Source organism: Penicillium bovifimosum (genome assembly GCF_028826915.1).
Source record: "Penicillium bovifimosum strain IBT 22155 chromosome Unknown utg000005l_segment0_segment0, whole genome shotgun sequence".
Taxonomy (NCBI): Eukaryota; Fungi; Ascomycota; class Eurotiomycetes; order Eurotiales; family Aspergillaceae; genus Penicillium; species Penicillium bovifimosum.
The window spans coordinates 2,446,152-2,467,118 of NW_026622714.1; the positions used below are offsets into that span (position 1 = coordinate 2,446,152).

Consider the following 20,967-nt stretch of genomic DNA (forward strand, 5'->3'; position numbering starts at 1 on the left):
AATCAATGCAGTCAGATCGGAAGAAACGGGAACTATGATCTCGGCCCTTGATAAGTGTCACCTGCAAGAGCCTGCAGGCAGCAGGCGATGCACAGAGTACCCCTCGTCATCACGCATTCTTGCCTAACCCTGTGGCCCCAAAGTCAAGGATGACGCTGCAGCGCTCAGCAATGGCTAAATATCGGTATGATCAGCCCCGTCATGTGTACTGCCGTTTGTCAAGTGCCTGGGAGATCTGGCCATGACACATCCGGAATTTACCCAGGCCGTCCCAGCCTCCGGCGCTCCGCACAATGCAAACGAGATTTATGCACAGCTGGTGTTTTTTCCGGGTTACGGCATCGGGCCAGCACAGCTAGACGCCACAGACAGCCATAGTGCAGCCTTCTATGCTTGTCTGTCTTCGATGGGGTAGCCTTATTGGCTAACAAATCGCACAACACTACATGATCACCATGCCAACTAACCCCTTCGAGGGCTTGGCAGGAACAGTTAATCGGGGTTTGAACAACTTTCAATACATCTGGCCAGCCAATATCGATAGATTTGATCTGGGTACAGATCACCTGTGGGCTTGAGTTGAACCAGATCTAAAACAAGATCTTAATTCTTCAATGGCCAGGTCAATCGGCCACCATTGATCGAGCGCCCCTGACGCCTCGCATTCTTGTTCAACCGTAGTGGGTCAACCCCTGCCGATCTTCAGTTGCACCCCGACGCGCGCCCGACCGGTGTCACAATGGGATAGACAGTCTTTCCTCCATACCGATAGCATCACAGACAATTCTCCGCTCTTTCGAACGGGGAAGATTGAAGACCGTCGGACCTGTCACTGCAAACCGCCAGCTTGCTTCGCAAGGTCCACATCCAGCTGCTGCCCACAACCGATCTGGAACAGCTTCGTCCAAACAAAACGAACAGCATCCGCAACAAGCTCCACAACAACAGTGGAGCTCATCTTGTACCTAGGCAGTGAGGTGAAACTCGGACACAAGCTCCCGCCCTGCTAAGCCTGAGTTATCTTAGACTCTTCATCAAGCATTCTTGATCTCCCCACCAATGCAACCATAATAAATACCACACACTTCACGGTCTTTACCCCTCCTTTGGATCTGATCGCCGCGTGCCAATATTTATAGTCTCGTCGCTCGCTGTCTGAAGGGCCCGACCGGTGTTTGGTAGGGTTTCCTGATATCCCTCTTTCTATCATGCGTGTATCTCTATTTAACCGTGGAGCATTGTCGCTCGCGGTCGTGTCGCTTCTTGCCTCCACTGCTGCGGCTGATGTATTCGAGAGCCTATCTGCTGTTCCTCAAGGTGAGTCGCTGGTGTTTCAAATCAAACCGCGGTTTCGGAGTTAATCAATCATAGGATGGAGATATTCCCGTACACCACGCCCCGATCAGCCATTGAAGCTGCAAATTGCCCTAGCACAGGGTGATGCTCCTGGTTTCGAAGCGGCGGTGCTGGAGATGTCCACACCCGATCATCCCACCTATGGAAAGCACTTCAACACCCACGAGGAGATGAAGCGGATGCTCCAGCCGAGCTCCGAGTCCGCAGACTCAGTCCGTGACTGGCTCGAAAGCGCTGGTATCACCAGAATTGAGCAGGATGCCGACTGGATGACCATCCATACCACCGTGGAGGCGGCAAATGAGCTGCTGGCAGCTAATTTCCAGTTCTACGTGAACAGTGTTAAGCACATTGAGCGTCTTCGCACACTCAGGTACTCCATTCCCAACAAGCTCATGTCACACATCAACATGATTCAGCCCACCACTCGTTTCGGCCAGCTGCGCGCCAACCGTGCTATCTTGCACAGCCAGATCAAGGAGAAGGACGAGGCCTTCCGCTCAAACGCGATGTCTAGTTCCCCTGACTGCAACAGCATTATCACTCCCCAGTGTCTCAAGGATATGTACAACGTTGGCGACTACAAGGCCGATGACAGCATCGGCAACAAGGTCGCCTTTGTCAGCTACCTGGAGCAATATGCCAGATACTCCGACCTGGAGCTCTTTGAGAAGAACATCGCACCCTTCGCTAAGGGTCAAAACTTCTCCGTCATCCAGTACAACGGTGGCCTCAATGACCAGACCTCAACTGCTGACAGTAGCGAGGCGAACTTGGATTTGCAGTACATCGTTGGAGTCAGCTCTCCTGTCCCTGTAACCGAGTTCAGCGTCGGTGGTCGCGGTGAACTGGTCCCCGATCTGGACCAGCCCGACCCTAACGACGTCAACAACGAGCCATACCTGGAGTTCCTCCAGAATGTTCTCAAAATGGATCAGAAAGACCTCCCCCAGGTTATCTCCACTTCTTACGGCGAGGATGAGCAGGTATGATTCCCCCTTTTTTCTTCGTGACCTCATCAAAAACCTAACATAATCTCCACAGAGCGTTCCCGAGAAATACGCCCGCTCCGTCTGCAACCTATTTGCTCAGCTCGGCAGCCGCGGTGTATCCGTGATCTTCTCCTCTGGCGATTCCGGCGTCGGCGCCGCTTGCATGACCAACGACGGCAGAAACGCAACTCACTTCCCACCCCAATTCCCAGCAGCCTGTCCGTGGGTGACATCCGTCGGAGCCACCACTCACACCGCCCCCGAGAAAGCCGTGTACTTCTCATCCGGCGGCTTCTCCGATCTCTGGGAACGCCCCGAGTGGCAAGAGCAAGCCGTGAGCTCGTACCTCGAGACTCTGGGCAACCAATGGTCTGGACTTTTCAACCCCAAGGGCCGCGCTTTCCCCGACGTCACCGCCCAAGGCCAAAACTTCGCTATCTACACGCGAGGCTCCTTGACGAGTGTCGACGGCACATCTGCCTCGGCACCTGCTTTCGCTGGCATCATCGCTCTCCTCAATGACGCCCGCATCAAGGCTGGCAAGGCCCCTATGGGTTTCCTCAACCCGTGGCTGTACTCGGCTGGCCGTGACGGCTTGAAGGACATTGTTGATGGCGCTAGCACCGGCTGTGATGGCAAGGGTCGCTTTGGCGGTCCTAAGAACGGTGGGCCTACTGTTCCGTACGCTAGCTGGAACGCTACTAAGGGCTGGGACCCTGTTTCTGGTCTTGGTTCGCCTAACTTTGGTGTTATGCGCAAGCTTGCGAATGCCGAGTAGGTCGCCCTGCTTGCTAAGACGGTGTTTTGCTCAGTGTCAGATCAATAATTCTTCTGGTTTGTATGCTTTTCATCTAGATACATATAGACTATGTCTCCTATATCTGCAAATATAATCATTTACGATTGTGTCTTTGATATTTCGGTATATAGGCACTATGTACGGAGTACCTGTCTATTCACAGGCATACCTAGCTTCCAAGAAACTATCTCACTCCTTGAAGACCGGCTCCGACTGCTCAATCTCCTCCTTACTCGGACACCATTTATCCTGCAAAGCCTTATCAAGACTCAATGAATACACATCCTTCGGCCACCACTCACCCCAACTAGTCAAAAAGATCTGCTCCGGATCAGCCGGGAATTCCTCCGTCGTCACCGCGCGCAGAATGTTCTGCGCACCCTCCGGCACTGTCTTGGCATCCGGCATATCCATACTAAGTCCCATGCTCGAATGCTGCGCGAGCTTGGTATTAGGAATGAGACCGGGCGAAACAGCCACAACACGACAATCCGGCAGATTACGACGCCAGTAGTGCGCTCCCAGGAGCTGCACGAATTTCGATCCGCTGTATACCACGCGTGCCTCTGCGCCGGAGTTGGCTTTTAGGTCGCTGTCGAGGTTGTCTATGAGATATCAGTATACCGTACGCAGTGATAATACAGGCTGGAGTTGGGTGGTAAGGGAGAGGGGGACATACTTGTATCTCCACCTCTAATATTCCGAATCGCACCAGAAGAGACGATGACAATTCGCGACCGCGAAGTCGTCAATGTCTCAGCGAATTGGTGGGTTAGGTAATGCTGAGCTGTTTTTCCCACAGTTTAATATAATTAGCTCGACCGCTTCTTTCCAGTTTCCTCTGTGGTAAACTTGAGATCGGAGAAATACCTAGATGATTAACAACAGCAGCATCACACCACTTCGAACCATGCGGCCCCGGTCCCTCGGCTGACGAAGCCAGACCCGCAACGAGGAACAAGTAGTTCAATGGTTTCTGGCCCAGCTCGGTGAGAGCTTGTTTGGCGAAGGATTGCACGCTTTTCAGGTTTAGGAGGTCCAGTGGTAGGATTGAGACGCTGTGCTTTGATGTGTCGAAGTTTAGATCTTTGTATGCCAGGCGCGTCTTCTCTGTGTCTCGCGCGCCCAGGATGAAGCGGTAGGGTTGGGTTTGTTGGAGGAGTTGTTTGATTGCTTCGAAGCCCTGGAGAGATGTTAGATTGGTGGGAGATAATGAGATTTGATTGTCTCGCGGAGGTTGTGTAGTACCAGGCCAGACGAGGTGCCTGTTGCGATGACGGTTTTGGCGATTGAGGACATTTTGTGGATGTTATTATGTTTTTCTTTTGGTCTGATATGATTGATTGAAATACTTAATACTGGCTGCACTGGCAACTGGCAAGTGTGAAGTGAAGTGTCTCTCGTTCAGTCGGAGCAAGTTGAGGATCGGGGTAAACTCGACCACGTCATATGTACCCAGTGATCCCGGTGTACCGGTGATAAGTTATCGGCTTATCGCCGATCGGTGTCTGCCTGTCCGGTGATAACTTATCACCGATCGGTTGTGAAAGTCACGTGAAGAAGGGAAAGAAGCAAATGTGAAGCGATTCCTCATTGGTCGATCACATGAAGATGCTCTTAATGCAGGACTTGCGTACAATAGCTGAGTTAGTTAATATTATTATTTGAACGTAAAGTCGTAAAGAAGCTGAACAAGCCCCTTCTTAATGCCATTATGCCAATATATAGTAACATTATCCTACACTCAAAGATAGTTAGTTACCCATGGCCATATTATGTAAAGTAAAAGAAAATGCACAATCACCGCTTATTCGCCGTAGGGAGTATAAAAAAAGAATCACAAGGAACCCCCAATGAATTCCCCCTCAAAATCACCGAAGACTCAAGAGTCAATCCCATTCAAAGCATAGCCATAAAAGCCGACCCGAAAAGCAGCGCAACAAGCCCAAGCCCCGACTTAGAAACCGACTTGCCAACAGCCGCATTATCCGTCGAGGTCGAAGTAGCCGCCGACTCGGTAGCAGTGCCAGTGCCAGTACCAGTACCCGAGGAAGTCCTGGAAGCAGTGGAAGTGGCAGTCGCAGTAGCATTGAGCGCTGCGTTACAGAAGACGTCGTGGTAGTTGCCGCTCTTGCTGGTGAGACAGGACTGCAGTTTATTGACGTCCTGGCCCTGGGCGAGACAGTAGATGCCGCAGTCGTTGTCGTATTTGGTGGGTTTGGTCTTGCAGCAGGTGTCCATGACTTCGGTCATGTTGCCGCTGACTACGACGGCGCAGGCGGCGTCGGTGGTGGGGATTTGCCAGACGGAGCCGCCGCAGGCGGTGCTGCTTGGGCTCATTGAGGTTGTTGTTGTGGACATTTTGGTGGTTGTTGTGGTGTGGATGTAGGGTATGGTTGAGGTTTGCTTGTTTTCTGTAGGCGAGGGGTTGGAATAGATATGTGAGAGAGAAGAGATCAAAGAGGAGAAGGAGGGAATTAAAAAGAACTGAATCAAAGGAAGTTTTCGAGTTCTTGTTTCTTGTTAGAAAGGTGAGACATGACTGCCTAACGTTGAATGTGACTGGTCCTCTTGTGAAGTCTTGGCCCACTCTTTTCTATACATAGTGAGCTGAAAAACTTTGTATCTTGGCTTTTCCCTCTTTTTGGAAATTTCTCCCATGTTCTATTGTCTGACAGGTCGAGTGTATGCGATCGGATGCATGTGACAAGTATCAAGTAAAATTTGTATGAATGGTATATCTACCTCGTAGGCAAGGAAGTAAGTAATATCGAGATTATACAGTTAAAATAAAAACACTACCTCTGCCGAATCGGACCTGTAAACTGACGGAAGATGCAATCTCTTCCACACTATTGAAACAAGGCTCAAGACCGACCGGTATTCCTTTACTCCTTAGAAGCAGGAGCAGCAGCCTCAGTGTGCTGCGACACCTCGCCGTGCTTCTCATCAACGGGCTCCTCCACACCGACAAGGGCAAGAAGACCGATCTCTCTTTCGATGCGGGCCTTGCGTCCAGTATCGGCAGCGGCGAGACCAACGGATCCGAACAATTCATCCATCTCCTCGAGGGTGCGACCCTTAGTCTCGGGGACAAGGAAGATGACATAGAACACAGCGATGGTAGTGATGGCTCCGAAGAAGATGAAAGCACCGAAGTTGCTGGTCTGGAGGAAAGGAGAGGTGGCGGTACCGACGGCGAAGTTGTTCAGCTGCAAAAGGAAACCGAGTTAGAAACTTCCAACCACACGGGGATGTATATCGCTACTTACCCAGTTACTGGAACCACCAATACTGACACCCTTGGCACGCATGCTGAGCGGGAATACCTCGGAAGTAACAATCCATGCAACAGGTCCTGCAGTGAAACGATGGTCAGCAGTTGTCTTTTATCCCGCGAGAGAACCTTGCACGTACCCCATGAATAGGCGAAGTTGATGATGAAAATCCAGACAAAGGCGATGGCAACCCATCCGGCGGCTTTGTGCTCGTCAAAGGTATGCTGGTAAGCACCGATGATACCTGCAACGATGAAGTGGCAGGAAGCCATTCCGATGGCACCGGCAATCAGGATCTTCTTACGTCCGACCTTGTCGACCCAGAGGACGGCAGGGATGGTGAAGACGAATTCGAAGATACCAACGACACCGGTGGCGAGGAGAGCGATAGTGTTGCCGCCGAGGTTCATGTCCTTGAAGATGAAGGGACTGTCGAGGATGTCAGCGGGCATACTCGAGAATTGAACGCGATCGACCATGTGTGTCTATCTCTTCCGCAAGGGTGGTGAACTCACGCGTAGTAGTTAATAGCGTTGATACCATTCCATTGTTGGAAAACCATGATCATGCACTATTATATCGTCAGCAATTGTCATGGCAGATACACGTTGAAGGTGAAACATACGGCAGTTGCAGTGCGCTTGAAGAGAGACTTATCAGTGATCAAGGACATATAGTCATACACTCCGATCTTGAAATTGCTGGAGAATGAGCCATCCTGCAAGTGGGGGTACTTCTCGGCAGCAGTCTCGCGCTCGAAGAGGTACAAGCTCTTGATTTCAAGGTGCTCAATGCGAACAAGCAGGTCGTCAGTGCTTGCGCCACGCAGGCGGGCGAGCGTCTGCAGGCACTCTTCCTCACGGCCGGTATTCATCAGATGACGTGGGGACTGAGGCATGAACAGCATCATACCAACGGCCAAGATGACAGCGGGCAGGATTTGAATGCAAACAGGGACCAACCAGGCGGCGTCAGACTGGGTTGACCCCGTTCCACCAATATAGTTTGTTCCATAACCAATCTAGAAACGTTAGGACACGGAAGTTTCGCAGGGGAAAAGAAAATTGCATGACATACCCAGAAGGAGACCATGATTCCAAATGTGATAGCGAGTTGCTGGACGGCAACCAGCGAGCCACGGATTTCTGGCGGAGCCTTTGATACCCGTTAGCATCTTGTAATTTTCATGTTCGGGGCCTCTGGATCACTCACCAGCTCAGCGTTATACAGAGGTACAACCATACTCAAACTACCGACACCAAGACCGGTCACGAAGCGACCTCCAAACACATAGTCGGGACTCTGGGTGCAAGCCTGGACAATAACACCAACGCAGAAGACAGCCACGGCAACCAAAACAGTAAGACGACGGCCAAGTGCATCGGCGAGATATCCGTTTGCCAGCGTTCCAACCCAGGCACCAAGTTCGAGGATCGATGTGAGCATACCCTGTTTAATACCGGTCTCTTTGGCGTAATCTTGAGTCTGTGGGAAGACGGTCAGCGGCGCACGACGATATATTCAAGCTAAAAACGTACAGCTTTCTGGAATGCCGGCATTGTCAAGACCTGGGCGAACATTCCCTGGTTATCTGTACGAAGCTAGTCAGTCTCGGATTGTCGGGGAGCATCGCTATCATTTTGTCGACTTACATCCATACACCAAACCTCCCAGCGACGCGAAAAGACCAATGGCTGTGGTCTTCTTGTTACTGAGCAGACCGCTGATGCCATTCTTGCCAGAGAGCTCAGCGCGCTTGGCCGAAATGGCCGACTCTCCCGCGAGGACAGCCACCATTGTGTATTGTGATAGGGACCAACAAAAAGGAGTGAGGGTATTACACGCCTGGACTCCGGACGGGGCAAAAGGTATCGATCGGTAGCAAAATCCGGAGAAATGCCTGCGCGTCTTACCTCCTGACCGGGGATCTGCGAGTATTTATTTATCCCGGTAGCTACGGATAATCAGCTCCAAGCGACCCGAGTTTGCCGGGCAACATTAGCCCCATGGGGTCTTCGAATTTGAAACTTGGGGTCATAGACTAGCAAGCCCGGTCAGCCCATAATAGCCAAGCTTCGTGGCGTGTCCTCATCTCCCGTTGGACAGTTTCGGCTCTGCAATGAGACGGGAAAGGCTCGACTAGCGTGGCTTGGGCTGCACTACCGTCAGTGGTCACGATTGGGCTTGCTTATGGGCCGTGCGCGACCACGAGCGTTCCAAGTCGCAGGATTTAGCCGGTGGTGCTTGGCCAAGGTTTCTGAAAGGTGGATAAATGGGGTTTCCTGGTGGTAGAACCAGTGGACCAATCACTGGTTGTCTTCCAAGTGGTCAAATTAATTTCCTTACTCTTTTCTTTCACTATTGGATCCTTCAATTCAGCCGGGGACATTGTAGAAGTCGATATCTGCCGCTGGTGAAAAGGGAGATTGCTTCGGGTAGGAACTCGGGTATCGTGAGTGGAGACCCGGGGTCCCCACGCCTTTGAAAACCTGGAGATGAACCTTCTCCCGGATGCCGGTGAGCGTAAACGGCACAACATTTCTGGGGAAATTTATCTTGACATCTGATGTCTGCTGGAACTCCGAACCACAGCCCGTCCTAACGAGAGAATTCGAGGAAATTCTATGTCTTCCTAGAATATCGCTCATTTCCCCACAAGCCGAGCCCCCGAGTACTTTCCGAAGCGGTTGAATTGATCGATTTAGCCGGTCTAACCCTCGTGGCCTCGACCTTGAACTCAATGCGACCCACCACTAAGCTGCCAGGCTTCGACCGGGGTGTGGGTAACTATGGAAGCGACCTCCTAAATGGGTTGGAACACCGAATCCGGAGTAGCCGGGGAATTTTGCGGGTAAACGGGCATGGAGTGTACCAATCATGATTCATCATTGTAGATGCTTCGCATACTTCGCTTGGCGGAGATTATTCTCGATCGTTCTCGTCGTGTTGAGCACATGACATACGATCTGTTCGATATCAATTTCGCATACCTTTTTCGTTAGACAGTGAGTCATTGATTAGAAACATTTTGAACGGTGGATGTGAATGATGAGATGTCATGTGCCGTGATCAAGGATTCAAGGTTGCCCCTGCCCCTGCCCCTTTCGTGTGTTCTATGGGACTGTAACGAAAAAACCAGGGCATAGACGGGCACGTGGCCCAGCATTTTCGACATAGAGCAACTGTTGGGCTTAGAATTCGTCTATGTTTTTGACTAGGCCGGGTTCGTTTATAGTTTACCACCTGATTGCTTGAAGTTGATAACCCTCTCGGCTTCTCTAGTTCCTCTTGGCACGGGATACACGGGCTACTACCACTACCCTGATCTACGGAGTAGTCTGCCGTGGAATAATATCTTCCGAGAGTTTCAGTACTCCAACCATAGTCAAATCTCAACACCTGAGACTCCAGACAACCCCAAATACCAGTGTCCCGTCAATAACAAGCACTTATTGAGCATGACTTCCCTCCTAAGGTGAAGATAAGCCCATCAACACTACTGAAAGTCCCAATCGGCAGGTTCCCACTACTTAACCCTCCCCCTAAACCTGGAAGTTACTTCTAGTCGCACGATAAGCCTGGTCATGTCCTAGTAGTATCTTAATCATAATGTTCAATCAAATTTCCACTTGTAAGAACTATCCAGAAAGCATTGAACAAGTTCCGAGCCCCAGATAAATGGAACACAGTCAAACTCCATACCTAGAAATCCTGTCCCCAGTGTTCTAACAGAACGGGCGATCAGATATCCAGAATATTCTTCACACATGGAACCGCGCTCCAACGATTTTGAGCTTCGACAGCCTTCAAAAGTTCAAGTTCGATCCTCTCCCTGCCAATAGCATCAAAATGCTTTCGTAATTCTAATACCGCTTTATCCCCAGCTTGCTCTTTCCCATCGCCAGGAATCGCTCCACTCAGCATGTCATCCGTTGATGCAAGATGATCATACACCTCCCATCTCACCCAGACCCGCGTGTTCGCTTCAATCCGCGCCCGCAAGTACGATGACCACAATTCAGATTCTCTATCCATGTTTCCATGAAAGGAACGGGGGAGAACACGCAGCGAGTTCGCGTGCGCATTTGCGAACCGCGGACCCTGCCATCCCTTCCAGTGACAAAGTTGCACGGCTGTGTTCAACAGTTCCCCACCGACGCCGCAGCTCCGGAAAGCCGATTGGACTGTCCATGCTCGAATGAAGGCCTCGTAGGTCTTGGTCTTGGCGGTTGAGTGGGCCGATGCATGGGTATCTGGGTTGTCGACACGGCTGACAGTGCTCAAGACTAGGGCGCCGATGATGCGCTTTTTGAAGCGGTAGACCAGCACGAATGTTCCTCCGTTCTCTGAGGGTAAGGCGGGGTCGGTCTGCTCATTGTCACGGTTTGCTTCGCTGCTCGGATCATGCCCGTAAAGCCATTTGAGAGTACCGACTCCGGTAGCCTCGTCGAGGTATCCGTCTACCAGGCGCTTGAGGATGAGTAGAACCATTGAGAGTGCGGTAGCGGCCTGCACGATGGTATAAAGCCAGCTAGATGGGTCTTCGTAAATAGCCTTGTTTGCCAAGAGAATGATAGCTGCAATGGGGACGAGGAAGAGTGTGTGGAAGATGAGATGTTTAGCGACTTGCTGGCGCTGCTGGGCGACGGAGGCAGCGATGAGCTTCAATGCGGCCACGATCTCGGAGTCCTCGGTTGCTAGGTTGAGGCATGGCGGGAGGGGTATGGGTGGCTCCAAGACGTGTGTCTTGATGGTTGGAAACGCGTCGTCGTCGTTGGCTTTAGCCTGATCAATGTTTGTTTTGTTCAGTTTTGCGGTGGTCATGTCATCCGGAGGATGAGGAGTTTCAACCACACGCGCCATTTTATATGGGTGTTGTGGAAGGCGAAATAGTACAGGATAAAGCTGGTGTGTCTGCGAGAAGAAATAGCAAAGTGAGAGACAGGTGATGAGCTGATCGGTGCAGGAAGGTGAACAAGTAAAGCCAGGAGGAAAATGGCAGGTACACAAGAGATGTTGGCGAACCCTATGACCACTTCCCACGCAATCTAACTACCAGATACTTACTAAAACTTAAGTCCGGGCCCATATCTAGTGTCTCAGTATTTCCAGTCGCACGGTATAAGCCCGGTGAAAATGAGTTCATAATCTTCTGAGTATACGAGATGGTGAAATTCCAAACTACAGCTACACGGACGCTGTTTTTTCTACAGATTAGCCTATTGTCACATTCGTGTTGATTATTCTCGTTCCCAGCTGCCTAGCTATTTGAATCGATCGATCATTTTCGGACGTACTTGAAAGAAGATAGGTTATAGTGTTGTGATTTGTCTCAATTCATTCCTATCTTCAATGTCGGGCCATCCTGACACATTGTCGCGTTCAAAGGGGCACCTCTTTCGACGAGCAGGGAAATGACATCTTCAACCTCCTCGTCTCGACAAACGGCATACTGAAGAAGTTGTCCTTTCCCCACATCCCCTCCACGGTCTAGCAGTAGTTCGATGACACTCAGAGGTGCATTTCGAACAGCATAGGACAACGGGGTGCAGTCTACCTCGCATCGCGTATTCGGGTTCGCACCATGTTGCAGAAACCAACTGGTCATCTCGGCGTCTGTTACCGCGAAGCTAAAACAATAGATCTCTTGTCATTGGATTGTCTTTTCGGGTAGCGGAACCAACATACCAAAGTACAGGAGGTATTAAAACATCAACTGGCTCATTTATGTCCCATCCAGCTCCGAGAAAACATTCGAGAACGCGCTTCGCCTTGCATAATGTTGCCTTTCGAGCAAAAGAAGGCTTTATCAGGAAGCCATGAGAGAGAAGTGTTGAAACGAATTCGACTCGGTCAAGTTGAATTGCTTCCATCATCACATCGTGAAGGTCCGCTACATCGAGAATCTCAGAGTACATCGCCTTCTGAAATCCTTGGATATTATTATCGGCGCACAAAGAACGCAATTTCTCAATTATGGCTGTTGCCGTTCCACAAGGAATAGGGAACCCGCCACGGTTGGTGAGTTCCGCTTCTGGGAGAAGCCGGATATCCATAGGGGAGGAAGAAGACTTTAGTATTGTGCTGGGTTGGTCGTAGGGCTAGTAGGAAAATAGAGCGACCTCGATAAGATAATGGGGCAACCCGGTCGCTTAAATACCCATTACGTCGGCCGGCAACTGCAGTCAGCCTGCATAGAAGCTTGTCGTTGGGTGCTATGAAATTCTATTTAAGACCACAAGCAACCCCTCTCTTATTCACTCCTATGTACCAAGGTCATGTAAGTACCTAACAATATACATGATGACGATCTTCAGGCCATACTCGAAAGCAATTTCATTGGAACCTATGGATACTCAACCTTTCGTTATACCTACCTGTCTCTAACAAAAGTCGAAACCTACCTTATATACTACCTAAAATTGCCGGCTCAATTCCATCAGGGAATACACAAGGTTCCCGACAGGTAGGTATCAACCATCAACCAACTCTTCTAACACAAATCAAAGTTCTTTAATCACCTAGGGAGAATGACATACCTGGTAAGCGTTGATATCTCAGCAGCCACAGGAGCTAAGCTACGCCGCAACTCTGAGCACATCAGCCGGTCCTTCCAATCTCAAAAACCATGCACAGCGAGTTATCCTCACTCCAAGTTAGGATCCGAGAGATTGGTCTTGTACCTCTCTGGAAACAAGACAAGACGAAATAGGCCACCGTTTTGCCGATTGCTGTGCCGAGTATCTCCTGGTACTCGGGAGTACCATGTGACCAGACCTGGGGGTTTTCGTCGGCTTCCACGGTTGCGAATTCTATGCCTCTGCTGGGATAGTGTACATTCATGACAAGTGGTGCCGTCTCTGCATTGACGACACCCATGAAGGCAATGTTTTCCAAAGTGTCGATGGCGTAATCTTGTTGGTAGAAAGCCCTAATGATTTCATTGCAATGAGGGCCATTGCGCCTATGTATTAAGTGACAACCAATGAAGCCATCTCCAATCGTCATCTGATAACTGTTCATATCTGGCAATCTACCGACTGCGAAATTTGCGCCATACCGGTGTATACGCATATACCGGAAGTGGTCACCATTGTCCGAGCTCGGGAGACCCATCATTATGCGCGCTGTCTCTGGAAGTTCATCAACGGAGCTCACCTGTTCGTCTTCGGTGACAGTGAAATTATCGTTCGGGTTTCTGTTGTTGATCAGCTGGTCCATTGTTAGAGTTGCTTGGGCAACAGCACAGCCTTCGGCGTTGGGGTCATCTATCCACCTTTGAAGTTCAGCTCCTCTTCTTCGGTATCCTGCAATCTGTTCGTCCGAAGGTATTTCTTCCAAATCATCTTCCATGTCCTCACCTCCATGCCCTCTTCTGAGATGTTCTCTTCTGAGGTGCCCTCCTCTGAGGTACCCTCCTCTGAGATGTCTTCCTCTGGGATGTGAATCATCAGTTTCTCCTGGGATGTACTCCTCTGAGATGTTCTCTTCTGACATGTACTCGTCTGAGGAACCATCAGTTTGAGCTGGCCCTGTCCCTAGGAGCTCATCTTCAGACTCACCGGAGCTGCCCCCGCAGGTACACGGCACACTGTGGCAAACGCAAGCCATTGTTATGGTCGATTTCAGATATGGATATAGTGTAGTATGTGGAGTAGTATTGCAAGACTAAAAGCAACGTCGGTAAGTATAATATGGTGTGCTGTTGTTCTGGTAGATGAAGTTAAACTGGAGAACAAGAGACGTACGGGCACAGGCCTGGTTATATAGCTTTTCCGATTGCTTCGAATGACCCCTAGTCCTTGAAAAGATGAGAGAGCCCAAAATAGATTTAGCTATCATCGGCGCAGGTAGGACAAAGATACCGAACAATGGCTTCAAGTGTATAAAGTAGGATGTCAAGGACAAAGGACAAGCATATCATCAAGTTCGAGGACTGAAAGAGAAGAATAAAGGCACTGCTAACAAATACCATTGTGGTCCACGCCGATGTAAGCCCTATCAAAGAACCTTAGAAGGTTGAGAAAACTACTACACTACTTTGTACACTGACAAGGTGCTTCGAGTGACAATGCAATGTTCTATTGTTGACATCAAACCTAGCTATTTGTGTAGATAAAATTACAAAGAACTGGCCAAGACACTCGGTTATAATTTAATTAGCGTAGCATAGATCTCAGATAGTCTTCGATCTCTTTGATCTTACTGTGTAAAAGACAACCAGCCCATACTGGGAGATCGGAACCCTAAGTGTACGTGATGGTAGGGGGAAGGAGAGCCTACGGCTTTAGGGGACCACATACACAGTGACAAGACCAAGTACGTTAAGCGTAAATTCCACACTACAGCTACACGAGAAGACCATAAAGGGAAATATCATTTGATTAGCTATTCAAGTGCATCTGCGTAAACAGAATGGACATGTTGCAGTGAGAGTCACTGCCCACAGATTAAGATTACGTGGATACATGGCACCATTTGCAAGCTTACGAAAAAAGAAAGAAACAGAGCCCCCACCTCTGATATCAGATCACATATCACTGATATCGACCCACACCGAAGGAAGAAGAACCTCCTGTTCACGGTGCCTCTGTCTGAAAGCCTTGCAATGCTTCTAGACAGTGGTGCTGGTCATGGCAGTCGGGGTAGTAGAAGTAATGGCCGCAACTGCATCATGCTTGGTGTCGTCCGAGGCCACCGAGTACCGGGCAGAAGGATGGTCAGACTCGCCAGAGAGGGCTTCAAGGGTTTGGCGCTTGGTCTCCGGAATCAGCCAGGTAGTGAAGAAACCACAGAGCATGAACAAGGAGAAAATTTGCATAACATGGTTCAGCCACGGCGACTCATCGGGCTTCTTTGCACCTCGATGAACGAGGGGACCGAAGACACACTGGGCGATGATGGCGCCGACCTTGCCAGACGCAGCACTGATGCCGTGACAGGTGGATCGATAACGGGTCGGAAAGCACTCGCCCGGGACAATGAAGGTAGTTGCATTGGGGCCAAAGTTAAAGAAGAACTGGGCTACGACATAGAGAGCCAACAACCCATGGTGAGTGTGCTTCAGGTTGTCGTAGCCGAATCCAATTGCCACAAATAGGATTGTCAAGACGGCAAACCCAACGAGTTGGATAGTCTTGCGTCCGAGAGTATCAACCGTTGCAACGGTAACCCAGTATCCAGGGATCGCACCAGCACAGATCAAGATGAGGTTTCCCACGGCGTTGCGGTAGAAGATCTCATAGACGTTCTTTCCTCCAGTCCATCCGATAGCCGCGAGAATCACAGAGTTGTTCAAACCAAGACCGTAAAAGGCTCAAGAAAGGTTAGCTCACGGGCAGAGTGGATGGGTTGGGAAACATACCAACATCAAGGAAGAACCAGGATGCAGCAGTACCAAGAAGAACTTTTCCGTGTTTCCATTGAGAGTAGTGACGCCAGAAATCAGACCAGGTAGCCTTGGGCTGAAACTCAATATTCCGCATATGATTGGGACGCTGGACTAAATCAAGAGATTCTTCACTCAGACCCTTCAAATAGGCACGGACATCTTCGTCTGCTTTGACCAAATCATGGGCAACGTCAAAGGTGAAGCGGGGGGTCTCCGGGATAGTGAGCCGATAATACAGTGCAAAGCAGGCTGGAACGGCTCCAAATCCAATAACAACACGCCACATCTTGTCGACGGCAAGCTGGCAAACACCGGTACAGTGAGCAACATCTTTGGCATTTTGGAGGGATTCCTTGAAGCCAGCTGTGACAATCAGGGCGACGACAGCTGCAGCAAACTGGCCAAAGCCCTGCATTGCAAAGACAGCTCCCATCATGGCACCCCGCCACTTGGTAGTAGCAAACCTAGGCAGTCAATTAGCAATCAACGCTTCCGATATGTGGAGGACGCACTCACTCCGCAGTAATGACAGACGAGAGTGGATAGTCACCCCCAATGCCTAGACCCATGACAACGCGCCAGAACACCAGAAGACCAGTGATTGAAATGGCACGGGAGTCAGAGGCCAAAGCCTGAGCTAGCACAGAAAGAATGATGACCATGAGCTCAATTCCATACATGCGACGGCGGCCAATGCGATCTGCGAGCCAGCCGAAAAAGAGTTGTCCGATCACAGTACCGCCAGAGGTGGCAACCTTGATGGCAGTGTCGGAGCTGGAGGGGATTTTACCCGGGCCATGGCTTGCACCCTGCCAGTAGACAACACCCAGCATGCTCACTGCCAAATTAATGGCAAAGATATCGTATGAGTCAGTGAAGAAGCCAACTCCGGCAACGACAACAGTGCGAAGGTGAAACCAGCTGAAGGAAGCGCTATCAACCTGAGCAAGTGCGCGACGGCGACATTCATAGGCATCTTGCAGCAAGGTAGGCTCGGACATTGGGCTCATAGTAGCGAAGCGCACACGAATCACCTCGTGAGCGGAAATCGTGTTCTAAATGCTGGCCGCGTTAGTCCATCTTCCAGGATGATTGTAAAGTAGAAAGTATGAGATGGGTCACAGTACGAAAATGGGTCAGTCTTCGAATGGAGACTCTTTGAGAGGGCGAACAGTTCGGGTCTGCCAGCGAGATTCCGGGGGTGATGGGAGAAGAAAGAAGGAGAGAGAAAGAAGAAACCGACCAGTGACTGCGCGTTTAATAAATACTCCAGTGTTTCCAGGAGTAAGCCGGTGATATATCATGACAGTTACACCCCATGGAATAAGTATGTCCGACAGGTACCTGAAGCATACGCTATACTCATGGGGCTGAGAAGTACCTGCATGACCGGCAGGTGCGGCTGGACAATCGAGCAAGCGAGCGTTGAAACATTCTGTTCAGGCCAATTAGAGATTGGGAATTGAGCACATGGGGGGTTGGAAGAATCAACAGATTCACGGAAGGGACGAACAGCTAAGCCATGGTTAGGGTTACAAGGCAAGTACGTATAGATTAATCATAGGTTGTAGACTACCCGTGGACTGTGCTTCGAACTTACAGGTTCACCTGTTCAGTGACTAGTAAACCATCCACTGGGCTGCTTGAATGCCCCCAGATGTCATGCATGCATCACGGATGCCCTTATGTTCCTATAGGTATACTTCACACATCTGTCCAGGAAGTAAAAAGCCGCTGACATCCGGGCCCAAGTATCATGATAAATTCAACCCTCAATCACATATAGCCAGCATTCCCCAACGGGCTGAGGCTTCAAATTTATCTCTGCGAACTTCCACTTTATTTGGTCCATTCCATGATTAGGTTCTTTGTTGAGGTATATAGAAGAGTTGAGATGTACACTAATAGAAGATAGCAATTGGAACACCAAACTCCCATTTACATACCGACCGAACCAGCCACTACCCATAGACACATTATTAGCCACGCCCTCAGGCTATATTCCTCGCTTCATTTTCCACTGCATGATGAAAGTCGCAAATGGGAAGAACGCCAACGAGACCGCAATCCAGATAAACAAAATCGCAAAGTCCAATCCAATGCGCGAATGAGTATCGAACAAGATCGTCCGCAATGCCTCAACAACTAGCGAGAAAGTCAGATCAACCACAAACATGAAAGGGAAAGATAGATATACTTACTGCGATGCAACGGCCAAGCATATCCCCACGCATAAAACCCTGGCGCCAGGTCAATAGCATAGAAGGCGGTAGCAACGTTCGTGATAACCCAGAAAATCAAGAAGAAAGAGCTCCAGGGGAACCCAAGAACCATGGCCATATTCTCACATGGGAATCCCAGCGCAGCCATACCCACCCAGTTTAGCATCCAGAAAACAACAAACGAGCCATGGCCATAGGCATTGGGATTATTTGCTGGCATGACTTCTGACGCGGGGTCATTGCTGAATGGGATCCGGAAGGCCAGAGATACCAGGGAATAAAAGAGCGAGAGAAAGAAGTATGCCAATATACTCGACACAATGCGCCAAATCATCAAATGCGGTATCTTCAGCGGCGGTCTGACATCGGGTTTCATAAACCGAGCATGGACTGGCATCAGGAATGGGAAGTTGAAGAATGAAATAATGATTAGGTAGATTAGACCGATTGTCACGGCAGGTGCAGCGACAGCTGGGCCAAACGGACGGAGGTCGATGGTTGTGAAGCCAATGCCTGGGTTAATCGCCTGCGGGGCTGCATTTGACAGGTTTGTGTCTGATGAGACTAGCTGACGAGCCCACTGCGGACCGAAGTCTGCCACCACCAGGCCCTGGAAGACTGCAAGCTCAGGGAGGATATAGGTGAAATAAGATGTTTCATCACGGGCGGAGATGATCACCGTCTGGACTGCGCCCGTTGGATCGTACGTCGCATTGCCGCTAGAGACAGCATGTCGGAGCAAGCTAGTTGCATTGGGTTGGACTACCACAGCAGCATATGCATGCTCATCGTAGATGCCCTGACGCACGGCCCAAGGATCATAGTCGAAGTCGGCGGGAGACTTGATAATGTAGCCGAGGTTAATACCGTCAGATTGGAGGATCTGGTTGGCGACATTGATGACCGACGGGCCGACTACAGGGTCGCTTTCTTTGTAGGGGTCAACTTGGCCGTCAAAGTCGACGATCCAGACTTTGAGTGCGGGGAAGTTGCTTTCTGTGCCATACTGTGATCCCCAGAAGATAGATAGTACGCAAAACACAAAGAGGCATAAAATGAACACTGTCGAGCGAATTTAGGGCCTATCCCTTGCATTCCGCGATCAAGCTTTTCACTTACAGGTGCGAGTCCAGTGATAGAACACTTGCTTCCGAACCTCCTTGAGGGACGGATGGAAGAATGACACAGCCGCGGGTGGGCTATCGTCATCTATTATTGACTCTCCTTTTGTCGCCATGATTGAAAGTCGTGAAGGTGGTGAACAGCTATGGAATACAGCAAGTAGCCTGTAGGCTGATATTACATCCGCCAGGAGTCCGCTTCCGGCGTCATACTTCCCCTCGGGATGTGTCCATTTTAGGAAATTCCTGCCTTAACTCCGAGCACGGCTTTGATGATTTGCCACCTAGCTGAGCATCAGTTGGACTATGAAGCTGGAAAGTCTCTGACGCTTTCTAGAGTCTAGACATCCATTGTGTAATGTCGGTCTCCAATGGACCAGTTTGCCGATAACCATCAGGCACATAGAGTCCCCAGCAAGCTGGGGGGATTTATTCCCGTCGCGTTCACCAATAAGAAGTCCTCAAATTTCCTGCGCATGTGGCGTGAACTCATCACACCCATAACACCCGTGTGTATCAAATTACGCGCCATTGCGCGTCTCCGTTTCATTAGGGCAAACCAACCTTGTAATTGCAGGCGCTGGTGCGTATGTGTGCCGTGATTGATTGGCATCCAAATGTGGTGTCGGATATGTGCCACATGGTACCGGGTATTGTTTGACCCATTTGATGTCGCAATGGATACGCCCTCAAGTGGACGCAAACCGCCCGTTCCACGTTCATAACCCGCAGACCACAGCGATCGCCGCAGAGTGACAAGCCGTGGATCAATGATCCAATCAAAAACATTATAGCCATGGCGTGCAAAGATTTGACAATCGTAAATTCATTCCATTAATCTATATTGTGGTGGGTATCATTAAAAAGTCTATACAGCAATCTCCGTCTACCAAAGACCCAAAGCGGTATCTGGTAGACATCCAAAAAAACAAAGTTCGCCCGGAATGCAAGAGCAACGCAGATTATCAGCTTTTCAAACAGGGCTGATTGACACAGTGATGTCGAAAGAAGGCATGGCAAGTGTTTTACTCGCAGGTAACTTGGTATGAACCGTAGCGACGTCGTGCTTCAGGCACGCGACAGGTGTGGGCAGCGGTGACTTGCGCAGCGACATCGGAGAGCTCCTCTGCGTCGCACATGGTGTTGTCAAAGAACTCGATGCGACATCCTTGAGCGATAGTGTTCAGTGTGTATGCGGAGGCGACACTGTGAAGGTCGGCGCGACAGCCAGTGCTGCCAGATCCGGCGTGGGGGTCACCGATTGTCCCATTGCATGAGGGTGACGGGAAGAGGGTGAAGGACCATTGTACGTCGCGGCCGATGAGAGGGAAGGCGGAGGATAGGTTGACGAATAGGATAGCGGCCAGGAGGCACACGCGGAGGGTGGTAGAGAACATGGCGGTGGTGAGAAAACGAGTGTGGACTATCGCAGCTGATAAGGCAGAGAGTTGGATAGAAGACAAAGCGAAGCGCAAACAGAAACGATAGAATAGCGGGGGTTCTAGCTTTTTAAAAAGGTTTGAAAATCTGACAGGGGAAAGTGTTTAATTTAAATAAGGTGCTGAATTTGGGGCCGAATGGCCGATCCATTTTAGGAGATTCCGTGGTTGATGTTTTCAGAGATAAGATGCTTGGCAGTGCCCATTGCGTGTACGTCAACAGTCTCCCCTCTTTCCCAGCCATGCACATATCCTCCCCTCTTTCTCCACTCAAAACAATCAAATACTCCAACTCCTACTGTGTACTACTCCATAGTCTGTACTCCGTACTCCGTATGTATAATGACAATGTGAGCGGAATACCCCGAC

General features: G+C 50.1%; 11 protein-coding genes across 11 annotated transcripts; 1 reads left to right on the forward strand and 10 right to left on the reverse strand.

Annotated features, from left to right (window-relative positions):
- Window positions 1-1,208: 1,208 nt before the first annotated feature.
- N7515_006104 (S53 family peptidase) lies at window positions 1,209-3,126 on the forward strand (the record flags this gene model as incomplete). The annotated part of the gene is made up of 3 exons (XM_056666848.1): window positions 1,209-1,317; window positions 1,372-2,342; window positions 2,401-3,126. 3 exons carry the CDS (start codon window positions 1,209-1,211, stop codon window positions 3,124-3,126), a joined length of 1,806 nt encoding a protein of 601 aa, XP_056520444.1.
- A 210-nt stretch (window positions 3,127-3,336) lies between these two features.
- N7515_006105 (uncharacterized protein) lies at window positions 3,337-4,446 on the reverse strand (the record flags this gene model as incomplete). The annotated part of the gene is made up of 4 exons (XM_056666849.1): window positions 3,337-3,752; window positions 3,827-3,934; window positions 4,018-4,330; window positions 4,396-4,446. 4 exons carry the CDS (start codon window positions 4,444-4,446, stop codon window positions 3,337-3,339), a joined length of 888 nt encoding a protein of 295 aa, XP_056520445.1.
- Window positions 4,447-5,046: 600 nt separating this feature from the next.
- Window positions 5,047-5,508, reverse strand: N7515_006106 (uncharacterized protein; the record flags this gene model as incomplete). Its single annotated transcript, XM_056666850.1, has 1 exon — window positions 5,047-5,508. One exon carries the CDS (start codon window positions 5,506-5,508, stop codon window positions 5,047-5,049), a length of 462 nt encoding a protein of 153 aa, XP_056520446.1.
- Window positions 5,509-6,035: 527 nt separating this feature from the next.
- On the reverse strand, window positions 6,036-8,222 carry N7515_006107 (uncharacterized protein; the record flags this gene model as incomplete). The annotated part of the gene is made up of 9 exons (XM_056666851.1): window positions 6,036-6,359; window positions 6,420-6,505; window positions 6,565-6,854; window positions 6,941-6,996; window positions 7,051-7,446; window positions 7,503-7,580; window positions 7,638-7,910; window positions 7,964-8,016; window positions 8,078-8,222. The coding sequence occupies 9 exons, from the start codon at window positions 8,220-8,222 to the stop codon at window positions 6,036-6,038; spliced, it is 1,701 nt and encodes a 566-aa protein (XP_056520447.1).
- Window positions 8,223-10,166: 1,944 nt separating this feature from the next.
- N7515_006108 (uncharacterized protein) lies at window positions 10,167-11,288 on the reverse strand (the record flags this gene model as incomplete). Its single annotated transcript, XM_056666852.1, has 1 exon — window positions 10,167-11,288. The coding sequence occupies one exon, from the start codon at window positions 11,286-11,288 to the stop codon at window positions 10,167-10,169; it is 1,122 nt and encodes a 373-aa protein (XP_056520448.1).
- Window positions 11,289-11,757: 469 nt separating this feature from the next.
- N7515_006109 (ankyrin repeat domain-containing protein) lies at window positions 11,758-12,481 on the reverse strand (the record flags this gene model as incomplete). The annotated part of the gene is made up of 2 exons (XM_056666853.1): window positions 11,758-12,055; window positions 12,114-12,481. The coding sequence occupies 2 exons, from the start codon at window positions 12,479-12,481 to the stop codon at window positions 11,758-11,760; spliced, it is 666 nt and encodes a 221-aa protein (XP_056520449.1).
- A 544-nt stretch (window positions 12,482-13,025) lies between these two features.
- N7515_006110 (uncharacterized protein) lies at window positions 13,026-13,646 on the reverse strand (the record flags this gene model as incomplete). Its single annotated transcript, XM_056666854.1, has 1 exon — window positions 13,026-13,646. One exon carries the CDS (start codon window positions 13,644-13,646, stop codon window positions 13,026-13,028), a length of 621 nt encoding a protein of 206 aa, XP_056520450.1.
- A 47-nt stretch (window positions 13,647-13,693) lies between these two features.
- N7515_006111 (uncharacterized protein) lies at window positions 13,694-14,036 on the reverse strand (the record flags this gene model as incomplete). Its single annotated transcript, XM_056666855.1, has 2 exons — window positions 13,694-13,895; window positions 13,921-14,036. 2 exons carry the CDS (start codon window positions 14,034-14,036, stop codon window positions 13,694-13,696), a joined length of 318 nt encoding a protein of 105 aa, XP_056520451.1.
- A 1,003-nt stretch (window positions 14,037-15,039) lies between these two features.
- On the reverse strand, window positions 15,040-16,817 carry phoD (phosphate:H+ symporter; the record flags this gene model as incomplete). The annotated part of the gene is made up of 3 exons (XM_056666856.1): window positions 15,040-15,740; window positions 15,790-16,280; window positions 16,333-16,817. 3 exons carry the CDS (start codon window positions 16,815-16,817, stop codon window positions 15,040-15,042), a joined length of 1,677 nt encoding a protein of 558 aa, XP_056520452.1.
- A 995-nt stretch (window positions 16,818-17,812) lies between these two features.
- N7515_006113 (SNG1 family protein) lies at window positions 17,813-19,275 on the reverse strand (the record flags this gene model as incomplete). The annotated part of the gene is made up of 3 exons (XM_056666857.1): window positions 17,813-17,961; window positions 18,018-19,100; window positions 19,158-19,275. 3 exons carry the CDS (start codon window positions 19,273-19,275, stop codon window positions 17,813-17,815), a joined length of 1,350 nt encoding a protein of 449 aa, XP_056520453.1.
- A 909-nt stretch (window positions 19,276-20,184) lies between these two features.
- On the reverse strand, window positions 20,185-20,556 carry N7515_006114 (uncharacterized protein; the record flags this gene model as incomplete). The annotated part of the gene is made up of 1 exon (XM_056666858.1): window positions 20,185-20,556. One exon carries the CDS (start codon window positions 20,554-20,556, stop codon window positions 20,185-20,187), a length of 372 nt encoding a protein of 123 aa, XP_056520454.1.
- Window positions 20,557-20,967: the final 411 nt, after the last annotated feature.